The 13,984-nt window shown below is 43.8% G+C and overlaps 1 protein-coding gene across 2 annotated transcripts in view; it reads right to left on the reverse strand.

The window, feature by feature from the left end:
* Positions 1–2,918: 2,918 nt before the first annotated feature.
* RUNX1 (RUNX family transcription factor 1) overlaps positions 2,919–13,984 on the reverse strand; it is a 76,115-nt gene continuing 65,049 nt past the window's right edge. For both annotated transcript variants that reach the window (XM_064152159.1, XM_064152158.1), the window contains 2 exons: positions 7,723–7,884; positions 2,919–3,412 (listed from right to left, as the gene is read on the reverse strand). In XM_064152159.1, the coding sequence (XP_064008229.1) occupies positions 2,919–3,412; positions 7,723–7,884 (656 nt within the window). The remainder of the gene's footprint in view (positions 3,413–7,722; positions 7,885–13,984) is intronic.

Consider the following 13,984-nt stretch of genomic DNA (forward strand, 5'->3'; position numbering starts at 1 on the left):
AATTTCACCTTTAGGACAAGTGTAAAGAAAGTAGGTCAGTGTAGAGTCTAATCTCCAGCCCACAAGATGCCAACTCCCCATTTTTGTGATTCCATGACCTTTTAATTTCAAAAGTGGGCAGTGCACTATCACAGCCTAACAGGGACAGAAAGCTTCAGCAGAGTGCAGCTGTGGCAACACACAGGCCTGGGAACATACCACATCAGCCTCTCTTCTGTTGATCCGAAGTCACCCAGCCACAGCAGCCCTGCCCTCTCTTGTGAGGCATATGGCTCCTCTGGGATCTTCTCTCCCTCACTTCTGGGTTCATGTTCACAGTACTATGCACTTGAGTGGTCCAGTCACAAGGCAGATGTGAGAGCTGTAGTAAATGATGATTTTATTTGCACAGTGACAGAGGATGTGCAAGATGGAGTCTGCAATGTAGTTACTGCTTAGTGATGGAAGACTTTTTTTTTTTTTTTAGGCTGCTGAAGAGATTACATCCCAACAGGCAGGGTCTCTATTTCCACATTCAGCAAGGTCTCCATACTTTAAAAAACCCCAGTTTGTTCTGATAATTTCAATGTTTTCTGCCTTTTTGATCAGAGCCAACTCTAGAAAGTTATAAAGGATATTATACTAAATGAAAAGCACAAGGCAATGCCTGTATTTTAAGTGAAACATTTTGGACTTTTGCTGAGTCTCTTGAAACATTCCCTGTTTTCTTCCCAAATGTGACCTGATTGACAATGTAAATTCTTCAATTTGTAACTTTTCAATACCAAAGTGCTACTGCATCTAGACTTAATCAAAGAAGCAAAATCATACAAAAACAAAGAAAACTTGAAAAACAAATGGTTTTAAATAAGTCCAGCTGTTTTGCTGCCTGCAGCCAAGGATCTTTTTAATTTGCATCCTTTAAATTATTCTTTTAAACATCAAACACTGATCTGAAGTCCTGCTTTCAAATACTCTCTGAGTTGACCTGCAATTGTTTCACTCATTTAAGAGGTACGTTAAATAATAATCAGCTAATTTGGAACACACACGTGTCAACATCAGCAGTTTGTGATTAATGAGTAGTACAACAACTGCATCCAGACCAAACTCTCAAATAAAATAGTGCCATAAACTTTACAGTGACATCTGATATGTTTGTGCTGTTAACGATGGGCAGCGATGATGACTCTGTATTAAACATACTGTTAGTATAAACCCTGCAGATTTGCTACGGGCCAGAATATCAAGTACACCGATTTAAACACCCTTCCTCTTCCCTCAGAAGATGATGATGATGATGCAAGAACTTTTAAAGCCCCTTCTTTGCTAGCCTGCTTCCCAGATAAGCTTGATAACCCTGTTTGTAATGCATGAACTGATCTATTTTCCAGTACACTGGAACGTGGCTTTTCTACTGTGCTCAAATCTCGGCTCTGCTGAGCTGGGAGCAAATATCACATTGGTTCCATCAGAGCCAGGACTTCACCCTTGCCATGCTAACGTGTGTTGACTTCCACTTTTGACTAGGAGGCCTCTACCAGTGCTGTTAGGAATGGGGCCATATGGGGATGCATTTAGTCAGAGAATGTTGAGTCCACCTTACAAAATATGCACATCCTGATTACTGATCCTGAGGATCACCACTGGTGAGGAAGGAGAAGTGAGGCAGGAGAAAGGAGATATGACTCCACTGAGTGGGAAGGCACAGAAAGTCACAGGGATTATGATGCCTACATCATTTCAGTAGGAATTTGGCACCCAAATGCCTTTGAGGATCTGAGCACGATTAGCTGAGTCAAATGAGAGTGAGATAATTGTAAACAATATTTCTAGGTAATTAGGAGCTCACTGTAACCATCGTTATTCCAGCTTCATTCAATGTGATAAATTTGACTTTGGCTGCTAGGAAAAAAAGCAATTGCTGATCTTTTTCTTTTTTTTTTTTTTCAATAAAGGCATATTTAAATAATAATAGTATCAACAAATAAGAAAAGTCTAAATATCAAGCATAAATATCAATGAACTCATCAAAGTAGTACAGTAGTTGAAAATGACCCAAGGCTGTAGCAGTTTATATTTAAAAAAAAACCAACAGTCCAAGAGAAAAAAAAAGAAATTAAATTAAGTCATTGAAAAAGGGGCTGATTCTTTCAGTTGACAAAGCAAGAAAGAAGCAAGCATGATTTACACACACAAAAAAAAAAAGAGCAATTTTTTTTTTGCCATTTATAAGGTGCCAAGAGAAATAAACAAATTAGATGCAAAGCAGGATGAGCTGCATCCTAAAAAAAACCAAACAACCAACCAAACCGAAACAAACCAAACCCAAAACAAACAAACAAACAAACAAACCCCCTAGCAGTAAAAATTTCCATATTCTTTAGAATATACAATATGGTTTAAAAAAAAAAAAAGGAAAGAATGAAGTCCAACATATAAAACCTCTCATTCACAGCATTGCTAAAACAAGAAGCGTTCACAGTTTCCCTCTGGGAATCTTCCTATACTTCCTTACAGTTAATATGTCCACAAGATGCAGTAAACTTGCTAAGATTTTTGTTTTTTTTAGATTTTAAGTCTTAAAAATAGAAGTGAACTGAAACTCTCTTTAGGGCTGTGGAGACCTTCAAACCCAGGCATGTTAGAAAGCCACAGGCCTAGAAACAGACTGGGTACCTTGCTGCCCACCCTTGCTACCTCTGGACCACCAACTCAGGCATCTTCCTTTCCAGAAGCTCAGCCCTGTCAAAGGATGCTTTGCTGGAGCAATATTGCTTCACCAGGGGCTAATACATGCCACTTCTGAAGAATTTGCTTCTGAAAGTGATGTATGAACATGGCAGGGCCCATAAACAAGACAGGTGTTTATGGGATACCTATGGGCACCAGGCAATGGAAAGCATGTTAGTCCTGACCCATAACTCCTTAGAATTCATTCAGTATGGTCGCCACACTGCTTCCTCTAGCCTTGCTGTGGTTGCCATGTTAGTGGGGGAGTTACTGTGGCTCCCTTCTGCCTCAACCACATCACTCTGGTTGGGAAGGTTGGGGTTGAGGAGCGTTGATCCCGTGGAGGCATTGGTGCAGGGCGGGTGGATGCGTGGGGGGGACCGGTCTCCCCCTGAGATCATGGAGAACTGGTAGGACCCAGCAGAGGTTCCGTAGTAGAGGTGGTAGGAAGGCGAGGTGGTCTGGAATGGGCTGCCCTGTGCCTGCGACGAGCCAGGGTAGGGAGGTGGGAGGTAAGTGTGGTATCTCGTGGCTGTGGACATGGCAGACATACCAATTCCTATCCCTGAACTGACAGGTGTTGGCGTGTAGGTGAAGGCTCCTGGGTAGTGCATCCGAGGGTCAGAGATGGAGGGTAGCGTGGAGAAGGAGCGGTCAATTCCCACTCGGGGGTCACTGAACGCAGTCAGGTCAGAAGCACCTGGGTCGGGGGTAAAGGATAAAGAGAACCATTGAGCTGGCAGATTCACCTGTTTGCGATGATGACCAACATCCAAACTCTGGCCTACAGTTAACTAAAGTGGCCAGAACAGAGCTATGCTCCGCCTGCTTTCTCATGCAGTCATTGTGATGCTCATAGATCTGGATGGTTTGGATTCATTTCAGTAAAGCAACAATTAAAGAGGAGTGCAAATTTCTCGCTCTGATTTGTATGTGTATGTGTCCACTCTTAAGAGTCCTTAGAGTACATGCAATTATTTACACTTCCAGAGTGTTCTTATCCTCAACGGGCAGGTAGGGAAGAGGGACACAGACCTCAGACTCCTTACTCAGCATCACTTGACTTGCCAGGGCCATCAATGGGACCTGTATGTTTTCCAGCTTCTGCATACTCTCTCCTTGCAGCTTTATTTGCCGACTCAAGTGGGAGGCTTCATCGAGCAGAAATTGTCCTTCAGGTACACAAATGTGCACGGGGGGGGGGGGGGGGGGCTTGCACATTTAGAAGCACAGTCCCCCGTTGACTCTCAAGTCAAGATAAATCAGGTGCACTTAAGGCCTCTGTATTTGGGTCCTCATTTAATGTCTACATAGTTGGTGCTACCCTGAAAATCTTGGCTCTAATGGGTATGTTGAAAAGGAAAACAGCAGTATTGCCTTGTTAAAGTAGAATGATATATCTGAGGGTGGGCCTTTTCTCTTCCTTTCATGTAGGCTATAACCCTTTCTCATCCTACTAAGCAAAGTGTTTTGTAGGATAGTCAAATTCTGCTCTGCTTTGTCTGACATCAGTGGAAGTATGCCCAGCCCTGCTGTCTCCTTCCCTGGTGTGCAAGGATTAAACAAGCACAGCAGATAATGGCCTCTTTACGAAGGATCTTCATCATGACTCAGATTAATGGAAGGTGTCAGTCCCTAGAGTTGGCAGCTGTGCATGACTGAAATAACAACAATAATAATTAAGAAAAAATATTTCCAGAAGACTTATTCTGTCAGACAAGGCGTGGAGTCTGCAGAAGAGGAGCCATGTGCTGAAGGAAATACTCATGAGAAGAAGCAGAGAGAAAACAAAGCTCTTGGCTCTGACCAGGTTTGAAGCTAGAGCGGACACACTGCAGTGCTAAGTTCTGAAAGCTCCTCACTGACACAGCCAGCAGACTTTGATGGATTTCTGTGAGTTTCTTAGAAAAGCTCTGATGAATTCTGCACGTTTCATTCTTGAGTTTGCTTCCCTTTTTTTTCTGGAAGATGAATGAGAGCCCTGAACATATTTCCTTCCCCTAGACCCAAGCACCTTTAGATTTAACATGACGTGTTACGCTATAGGATGGAATGGCGGGAGCTTCACAGAGTACCTAAGGTTGAAGGTGGCATCTGACAACCTGTCAGATTTTAAATGGTACTTCCATGCCTCATTCCTGAGAAAGAAATCAAAGCTGTTGAAACTGCCTGGACACATCATTTAGCATAGGAGGGTTTCTTCTACCCAGTTCAGCAAAAAGAATAGCAAGACGTAATGTAAGATGCTTTAAGCACGTCCTGTATCTTTGCTTTTTGACGCACCGTGTCTTTAGGTGGTAGGGCCTAACAAAACCTCTTGAGCTTTTTCTTTGTTCTGGCAGAACAGCAAGTATGTCTTAGACAAAAAGCAAGTATGTCTACAAACTGCAACACAGAAGGTTTTACCTCAACATGAGGAGAAACTTTTTTATGGTGAGGGTGACAGAGCACTGGAACAGGCTGTCCAGAGAGGCTGTGGAGTCTCCTTGTCTGGAGACTTTCAAAACCCACCTGCATGCAAGAGGATCCTGCTTGGCAAGGGGTTGGATGATCTCTGGAGGTCCCTTCCAACCTCCAAGGTTCTGTGATAGTGTGGTTCTGTGATTGTGTGACAGTAAGGGGCCTGGAGAGAAAATGTTGTGACAGATTTTTCTGGGAATACTAAATGACATTTAATGCAGAACTATCATTTTGGAAGCATTATAAAAAGTACTTCAAATGCATAGAGATGAGTCCCCTTGTACAGAGTGAAGACAGGAAAGAGAGAATGCTGACAAAGATCCTCTAGGTTCCTTCACAAGTCATGGAGAAACTATGCCTGCCCTAAAGTAAACCACTTTGAAGTGCACTAAAAGCACTCACAGGCCCTAGTGCTAGTGCTCTATCTACCTCCATGCTCACCACATGCTGCAAAAGAAACACAGCATGCTGCTACCCCACATGTATGTGTCTGTCTTCTGTTAGACTGTGCACAGTCTTCCACCATAGAAGCCTTTAGTGCTTATGCCACACACAGCACAGTGAGAGCCCTGGTACACAGTAACAACATTTGGGCACTGCAGCAGTGCAAAAACCACGACATTTCAATACTGAGTGCATTCACTCAGTTCAGTGCAACCTCCCTTGTCACACTGGTAGAAGTGAAATGTGATTAAGTGTCCATGAATCCACACGTGTGTAAGTACACAGGCACCAAGCACCCCTGTATAGGGTTTGAAAATCAAAGGCACAGAATCAGAGAATGTCAGGGGCTGGAAGGGACCTTGAAAGAGCACCCAGTCCAACCTCCCTGCAGGATCTCCTATACCAGATCACACAGGAACGTGTCCAGGCAGGTTTTGAATACCTCCAGAGAGGAAGACTCCACAACTCCCCTAGGCAGCCTGTTCCAGTGTTCTGTCACCTTCACATTGAGAAAATTCCTCCTCAAGTTTGCATGAAAATAGCTGGCAAATTTGGATTACAAGAAATGTTATCAATAAAAATTACTTTTCTAAGTTAAAAAAAAAATAGAATCATAGAATCACAGAATTGTCAGGCCTGGAAGGGACCTCATGGATCATCTAATTCCAACCCCCCTGCCATGGGCAAGGATACAGTATCACAGTATCACAGTATCATCAGGGTTGGAAGAGACCTCACAGATCATCAAGTCCAACCCTTTGGATACCTCACACTAGAGCAGGTTGCTCAGAGCCACATCCAGTCTGGCCTTAAAGACCTTCAGGGATGGGGTTTCCACCACCTCCCTGGGCAGCCCATTCCAGAGTCACACCACTTGCATGGTGAAGAACTTCTTCCTAACATCCAATCTGAATCTACCCCGTTCTAGTTTTGCTCCATTCCCCCTAGTCCTATCACTACCCAGCATCCTAAAAGGTGCCTCACCAGATTTACTATAGGCCACCTTCAGATACTGGAATAGTTTGTTTTACTTCAATTTTTATAGTTGCTATCAAGAAGATAATTTTTAATCCTTCTCCATTTCTGCATTTTGCCAGTGGAAAGATGAGAAAAGGGAGAGGAAATGCAAGGGAGAAAGTAAAAAGGATTTTTTTTCATTTAAAATTAGGATTATGTCAGTGAGAAATGGGAATTTTTAGACTATTTTTAAAACAAGACATTTCCTTTTTTTTTTTTTCCCCTTCTGGAAGGTTTCCTGTATTTTTGGCTACATCTAAGATGTAATTAGCACCCAGACCTAACAAAGTATTTGCTTTTGGTGAGCATTGCTCCTGTGGCTGTTTTAAAGAAGGCTATAAGTGACAACAATAGGATAGGTTGGAGCACATTCAAGTGATTCTCTTTGATCTTAGAAGTTCTGAGTATTGAAATGAAAGCAATAGGTGGGATGAGTTAGCTATTTTTGAAACAGTCATGTAAATTTGTATGATATGGCTCTCAATCATTTTAAGAAAATCCCTGCTATTGAACACAAACATACACACACAGAGACAGTGGTTCAACGTGTGTGGTTTAGAGTCAGCAAATGGTCAGCTGAGTAGGGTGGAAACCAGGGGGTAACTTTCACTTCCATGTGTAAGGTTCTGTAGTATGATTTGATGAAGACATAACAGGACAATCCAGTGCAACATCTGAAATGTCAAACCTCACCATCTTGAAGTCGTAACTTGCTGTGCTGTGGCCTGAATTTACAGTGAGGAAAGGAAACAGAACTGATGTATCCGTGGCATTCATTTATTGACAGATATGGTGGCTCCTCAGCACTCCAAACTCTTTTTGTAGTTCCATAGGTCTTCATAGTGCTGCTTCTTCCTCTCTCTTTTTATTTTTTTAACAATAATATGTTGGGCTCTAAACCATATTTCTTTAGTCTTTGCACAAATCCCAGCAAAGCATTGAAAGAGATTTGCTGCAGAGGGCCTGCGATAGGCTTCACTGCAACTGCACTGCAGCAGCATCCTAGGACATTGCAGCCAGTTGGCACTGAAGTCAGCCTCGAGCCTGTGGTGAGGCCTAGTGAGGGGGAACTAATGTTTGGGTACTTACTTGACAGCCGACTTGAAAGCTCTGCGGTGAGGGATGTCATGCCGCTAGCCCTGCCGGGTGATATTGGTGTGGCAGGGTGCACAGAGGGGGTTGCAATGGAGCCCAGGTACTGGTAGGACTGGTCGTAGGACCATGGCGGAGATGGCTGTACTTGCCTTGTGTCTGCAATGAAAAAGAGACCTATAGGCTGTTTTGAATGGTAAAACTTTGCAATCAAATGCGTGAACCAAACCACATGGTGGAGATAGACACTCAAATGCTAAGATAATTACATTTCAGTTCCATAATCCCGTTGTCAAGAGACCTTCTGAGGAATTGCTTTCTAAAATATTATTTGTGCATCTGTGCGTTTTGATGAGTTCTTTTTTTCTTATGAAGCTTTTTGCTATTTCACTTGGATGGTGGGCAGGAAAAAGTGGCCAGGGGAAAGCAGATTAAGCTTTCCAAGGTGAAAGACTGTTCATTGCTGGGATGCATTACTACTTCAGGATGTATCTCTGCAGCCCATTTAGCCAAAAAGGTATGTCTTGCATGGCACTGGGGAGACACAAAACCCGGAACTCTGAGTGGTTCTGTGCAAGAATATAAGTAGAGAGAGAAAAAAAAAAAACCAAGAGTAAAATCACAGAGAATCACAGAATGTCAGGGGCTGGAAGGGATTGTGAAAGATCACCCAGTCCAAGCCCCTTGCCAGAGCAGGATCTCCTACACCAGATCACACAGGAACATGTCAAGGTGGGTTTTGAATACCTGCAGAGAAGGAGACTCAACAACCCCTCTGGGCAGCCTGTTCCAGTGTTCTATCACCCTCACAGTCAAAAAATTCCTCCTCATGTTTAAATTAAACTTCCTATGCCTCAACTTCCACCCATCGCCCCTTGTCCTGTCATCAGGCACCACCGAGCAGAGCCTGGCTCCATCCTCCAGGCACTCACCCTTTACATATTTATAAACATTGATGAGGTCACCTCTCAGTCTCCTCTTCTCCAAACTAAAGAGCCCCAGATCTCTCAGTCTCTCCTTGTAAGAGAGATGTTCCATTCCCTTAATCATCTTTGTGGCTCTGTGCTGGACTCTCTGAAGCAGAGAGAATGTCTGTGTGTGCGTGCATGAAAGAGATCGAGATGGAGGGTGAGACTAGTGTCTTCCAGAAAGCACATTCTTATGTGCATGATTAGGACTGGGGAATTTGACTTCCTCAGTCTTTTGAAAATCCCAGACTTAATGAAATTAAATGAATGGGGATTTTGTACATCTATTTTGTATACCCTAAAGTACAGAAATACAATTCAGAGTGAAGAGTCCCTCTGCTAACAGTGGCTGGACTTTAGAAAGATGAAGGCCTTACACAAGTTCTCTGTCTCTGCTATGCTGCAGATGCAGATACTCTACAAGTCCTGGCTCTCTGCAGAAACTGCTGGATCTTGGAAGCAGGATCTCAAAATGCACAGATGCATAAAGCATTTTAGGAAAAACACTAACCTATTATTTTCTAGCCACACTGCTAGTTTGGCTGACGTTTGAAATCAGAGATGCATGGCAGGGAGTTTGTCCAAACCAGTTGCAGCAAAACAGAAACAACTCTTTTCTGCTTATTTCAGCTTTGCATGTGAAGCTGGCATTTTTCAGTGCATAGAAATGTCTAATTTTTGCATAAATCAAAGTGAGCAAGACTCCTCCTCTTACCTATCCAGATTTTTTAAAGAAATGTTTTTGTTTCAGTAAATAATTTTGCATTTTCTTCATCTCTAAGAGCATTCTAAGAGCAGCTTCATCTTGATAATCTTGTCTTTTTTGAAAAAGGCAAATGTGGGATGAACTGCATTCAAATAAAATTGGTATCAGCATGGAAGGGAAGTTTCCCAAGTCTGAGATGAAGGACTTTGATCCTCCATCAGAAAGCCCATCTGGAAATTCTTATTTTGTTGTGCTTTATCGAGATGAGTTTTACATTTTGTTTGTTTCATCTGCTTGGAAGGGAAGATCTATACAAAACTCCAAGCTTTTAAAAAGTTGCTGGTGAAGACACATGCAGAATAAACTAAAGTCTTGTAAAGGACTTTTCTGCTGAGTAATATATTCAAATTCAAATATTATTAATATTTAATCTTTTCTCAGACAGACTTCTTTAAAAATAAATTCAGTTGACTCATCCTGTTTTAAAAGCAGCACCCAACTGGATTAAATGGAATTCAGTAGAAAGCAACAAAAAGACACAGGCACAAAGCCTGTCTTATTCTGAATTACAACATCATGTCATCATTAATGTATGGTCAGTGTTTATTGAAGATGACAGGGAGACAGATGAGGGAAGTCAGTCTCCAGGGGTAGCATTAGGATAAATACCACAAAGCATTGACAGAGTAAGCATTGTAATGGTATGACACTGTGTGTTTCAATTCTGAAACAGGGTTAATTAAATCATTACTCCCTTATTTCAGCAGACAATCCCATTGATTTCACTTCAGCAATGCAGCTGACTACTAGAATCCTGATACCTGTGCTGGAGGAATCCCAGCTCAGGGATGGAAACTCCTTTGGCTGGTCTTCCTCCATGGGAAGCCCTCGGTGTGCTGTGCCAAGGCTGATGCCACAGGTGACAGAGCCTCCCCTCTGTCAGCTCTCTCTCAACTGTCTTGCTGCAGAAGCCACTAACCCCCTTTGGCTGGAAATGTTCGTGCTTTTAGGCACTCTATGCTTAGGTCATAGCACTGTAGAGAGGGGAAAAGTCTTGTCTTCAGATCGACCTGGGTATGTGTGAAGGGGAGGCGGCCAGGGAATGCGTCCACCAATCCTTGTTTTTGTGGGGCTGAGAGAACATGTTGTGTGTTTCTCCTGTTACAAACTGTTACTTCCCCTCGCTTTTCTCCTAGTTCTTAAACTGCCAGCTCTTTGAGACAAGAAACATGGTTTTATCTAGTACCTTTACCCACCCATTAGATCCTGGTCCATAAATTGGCTCCAAATGCAATAAACATATGAACAACGGTAAGAAGATGCAGAGAAGGCCACAGCAGCCACAGCAGTGGCAGAAGAAGCTGCAAACCCTTGTTGTGGATTTACTGAACAGTGGCAAGACTAAATTGATACTTGGTTTATTTCTTCTAGTGCTACTAGAATAGCTTTTGCACTGTGTCTTGACTAGAAACTTGGTAAGGTACCACATGCATGTCTAATGATATCCAGAAAGAGACTACCAAGGAATCTGACCTGTCTGATCTATTTGCTGTTGTTACTGACTTCTGGGGTACTTGAAACAGGAACAGACAGCTTGAGAGACCCCCATTATTAATCTCCTCATCCAGTTTTCTTAAGTGAAATTTAAACTACCAATCAGTTTTCCATCTTGGTACCTGTATTCCCAGTTGCTGTATTTGCTCTTACTAAAGACTAACTTTTTGACATCAGACTGGTTAAGAAGTTGCACCCTGCTCAGTGGTATTAATATAGTGCATATATACATATAATGCTGACTAACACCAGGCCATCACCTTCACAGCAGAGAATGCAACAAGAGGAGATTGCAACCTGATGCAGTCTGTGAATCTGTTACAGCATTTTTATGGCATCATTTCATTATCAAGAGGCAGATTCAGCTCCCAGTAAAGGAAAAGTTTGCATTTCCAGCAGGTTCAGTAGGATTTGGATGAGAGACTGCAAATGGCATTTTATTTTTGTGAGATCTGCTCTTCTTCCACTTCCAGAATTAAACTGCAATGGATTCAACTTCATCACAGGACTAGGCTACACAAAAAGCAACAAACACGAACTCCATCTCTTTTCTGCTTTTAAAATAAAGAAGCTAGTAGCTTGACACAGGGAACCAAGTGTGTGGATGAAGTTAATTAGGTGAAAATAAGCTGCATGTAAATGGGAATCACTTCCCAACTCAGAATATCTGTGAAGAGATTTGCAGTGTGAGCTACCTCAGCAAAGGGAAAATAACAGGGCTTTGAGTCCACGCTGTTTAAAAGGCAAACAAGACTCCAAAATCATTTTAAAGTAGATCAAGATAACACGAATCCCAGGTAGTCCAGTTGGTGTGATCTGTGCCAAATCCTCCCGGGATTTCTCCCATTAGCAAGTACTTTCCATTTCTGCTTTTTTATGGTGTGAGAAAATGCATTTAAGACATTAAAAGAGTTATTAATTGCAATAAAACACTCCGGGGTGAGAATTATGGTGCAATAATTCACACCTTGCTGCGCAGTCACGAGCTCTCGGCCTCCAGCCTCATGCCTAACAAGCTATTAAGCAGAAAATATTGAACCATCTTTCATGCCTCGTCATGTTTTATTGCCATGAAAAGGTTGCGTTCGGCTTGTTTTAAAAACTTGTAATTAAGCTGTACAAATGTTGCATAATGTTTAATAGTTTAAAGAAACGAGCTTTGCTTAGAGACTCGGAGACAAAAAAATCCCAACCGCCAGTCTCCTCTTTTCATGATGCTCCCTCCGGTCCTGCTATTTAGCATTTTCCCAGCCAGTTTCAACTCGGAAAAGTAAAACTCTCACTCGAAGGAGACGGCCGGTCGGTGCTTTAGCCGAGAGGTGCCGGAGCAGCGCAGTGCGTCAGTAGGTGGCAGCGGAGACCTTTTAGAAGGCGGCGGCTGCTCCGCGCCCCGGGGCGCTCCCGAGCCCCGACGGCGGCTGCCGGGCTGCCGGCGGAGGGCGGAGGGAGAGCGCGACGGCCAGGCTGCCTCCGAGACCCGCCAGTAACATAACTAGCTTGAGCAGGAATTTTCCCGGAGCTGTCACAGCCCTTCGTACGACCTTTGTTGACAGCTCTTAGTCATTCCCACCCGGGACGCCGCCAGCGCTCTCCAACCGCAGCTCTGCTCTGCGCACTCACTGCGCAGAAGGAGCATCCCTCAGGAGCAGCTCTGGGCTCAGTGCTCATACAAGAGCACAGATGCACAGGAGAGGTGTGCATCCGCCCAGGCCCAAAGATTCCCGTGCTCAGCAGAACCGGTACAGTTAAGCAGGACAACCAAACACCTGACAGGCAATGAAGTTGTCCTAGTGTGACACAAGGGCATGTTTTGGCTTCCAGAGTTTTTATGGATAGTCCACTACAGAAGGAGAACTCCCTTCGTACTCAGAGCACAAGACTTCAGCCAAAACCACAGTGTATCTTCGGAGTTTGTGCAGAACATCCTTTTGCCTGTAAAACTGGTTCTGAGCGAGCAGGACATAAAAGTTGCTGGGACAGAATAAAGATGGACGTTCTGGGATGCTAGTTCTATGCGCTTCTTTTTCAGGAGGAGGCATGCGTTTTAAAATGTGAAACACCTCACCACACCACTCACCCCTCAGAACACATTAGGATGCTCTCAGGCACTCAAAAGGTATAAATCATCAAATTTCAGTGGGACTGTGGTGATTCATAGTACCACACCAGAATTTGTTTCAGATGATAGCCAAAGTGTCTATAATAATTTGTATATAACAAATACAACAATCCATACCGAGCTGTCTAAAAGAAAGCCCTTGGCAAGATTCTATGTTCTGATCAGAAATGAATTATTTTAAACCATATTAAAAGCTTTAAGCTCCGAATTCAAATTCCAATCTGATAACAGGTCTCGCTGTGCCTTCGGAGCCGTAAGGAAAAGTGCTTGCGTGGCTGTGCCTGGCTTGTGCTGGGCTAGATCCTGTGCACTCCTGAATCTGTTTTGTGCCCTTGGAGTGCTGAGAGCGATGGCTGTGTGTGTGTCACTGCAGGTCAGACACTGCTGCCTGCTCCCAGCCAAGAGGCGCCGCGTGGCCAAATCTCGGTTATGATACAGCATGTTCCTGGAAGCTTCAGAAAGGAGCAGCAGGATGTGAGTCAGTACGCTGTGGCGAGAGGCGGGACGGTGGCGAAGCCCGGGAGGGAGCAGGTATGCCTTTGACTCAGCCAGACCGCCCGCCTTCCCACCTTCCCCTTCCTGCCAGGCTGCACTTGCACATCGGCTGCCTGCGCCTCCCCTCTCCTCGCTTGCCCCTCCAGTTCAGAAATGGCACCTGCCTGCTGGAAGATATAATTACATGGACAAGCTACCGTTGGAAAGTGGTTTCTTCCCAAGCCGAGGTCAGGGGAGACAAAGGAGTCAGCCCCGAGCACCATGCAGCTAACCAGCCACCCTCCGTGTCAGGGAAAATCCCCCGATCCTCAGCGCAGCAAGATGGAGATGAGTTGCAAAATAGCTGCTGCTGTTGCCAGATATTTTTCTCCAGTTGCAAAAATTTCTGTCAGTCATACGCAACAAACCCCGAAAGTC

This window comes from Pogoniulus pusillus, chromosome 12 (assembly GCF_015220805.1).
Source record: "Pogoniulus pusillus isolate bPogPus1 chromosome 12, bPogPus1.pri, whole genome shotgun sequence".
NCBI classification, from domain to species: domain Eukaryota; kingdom Metazoa; phylum Chordata; class Aves; order Piciformes; family Lybiidae; genus Pogoniulus; species Pogoniulus pusillus.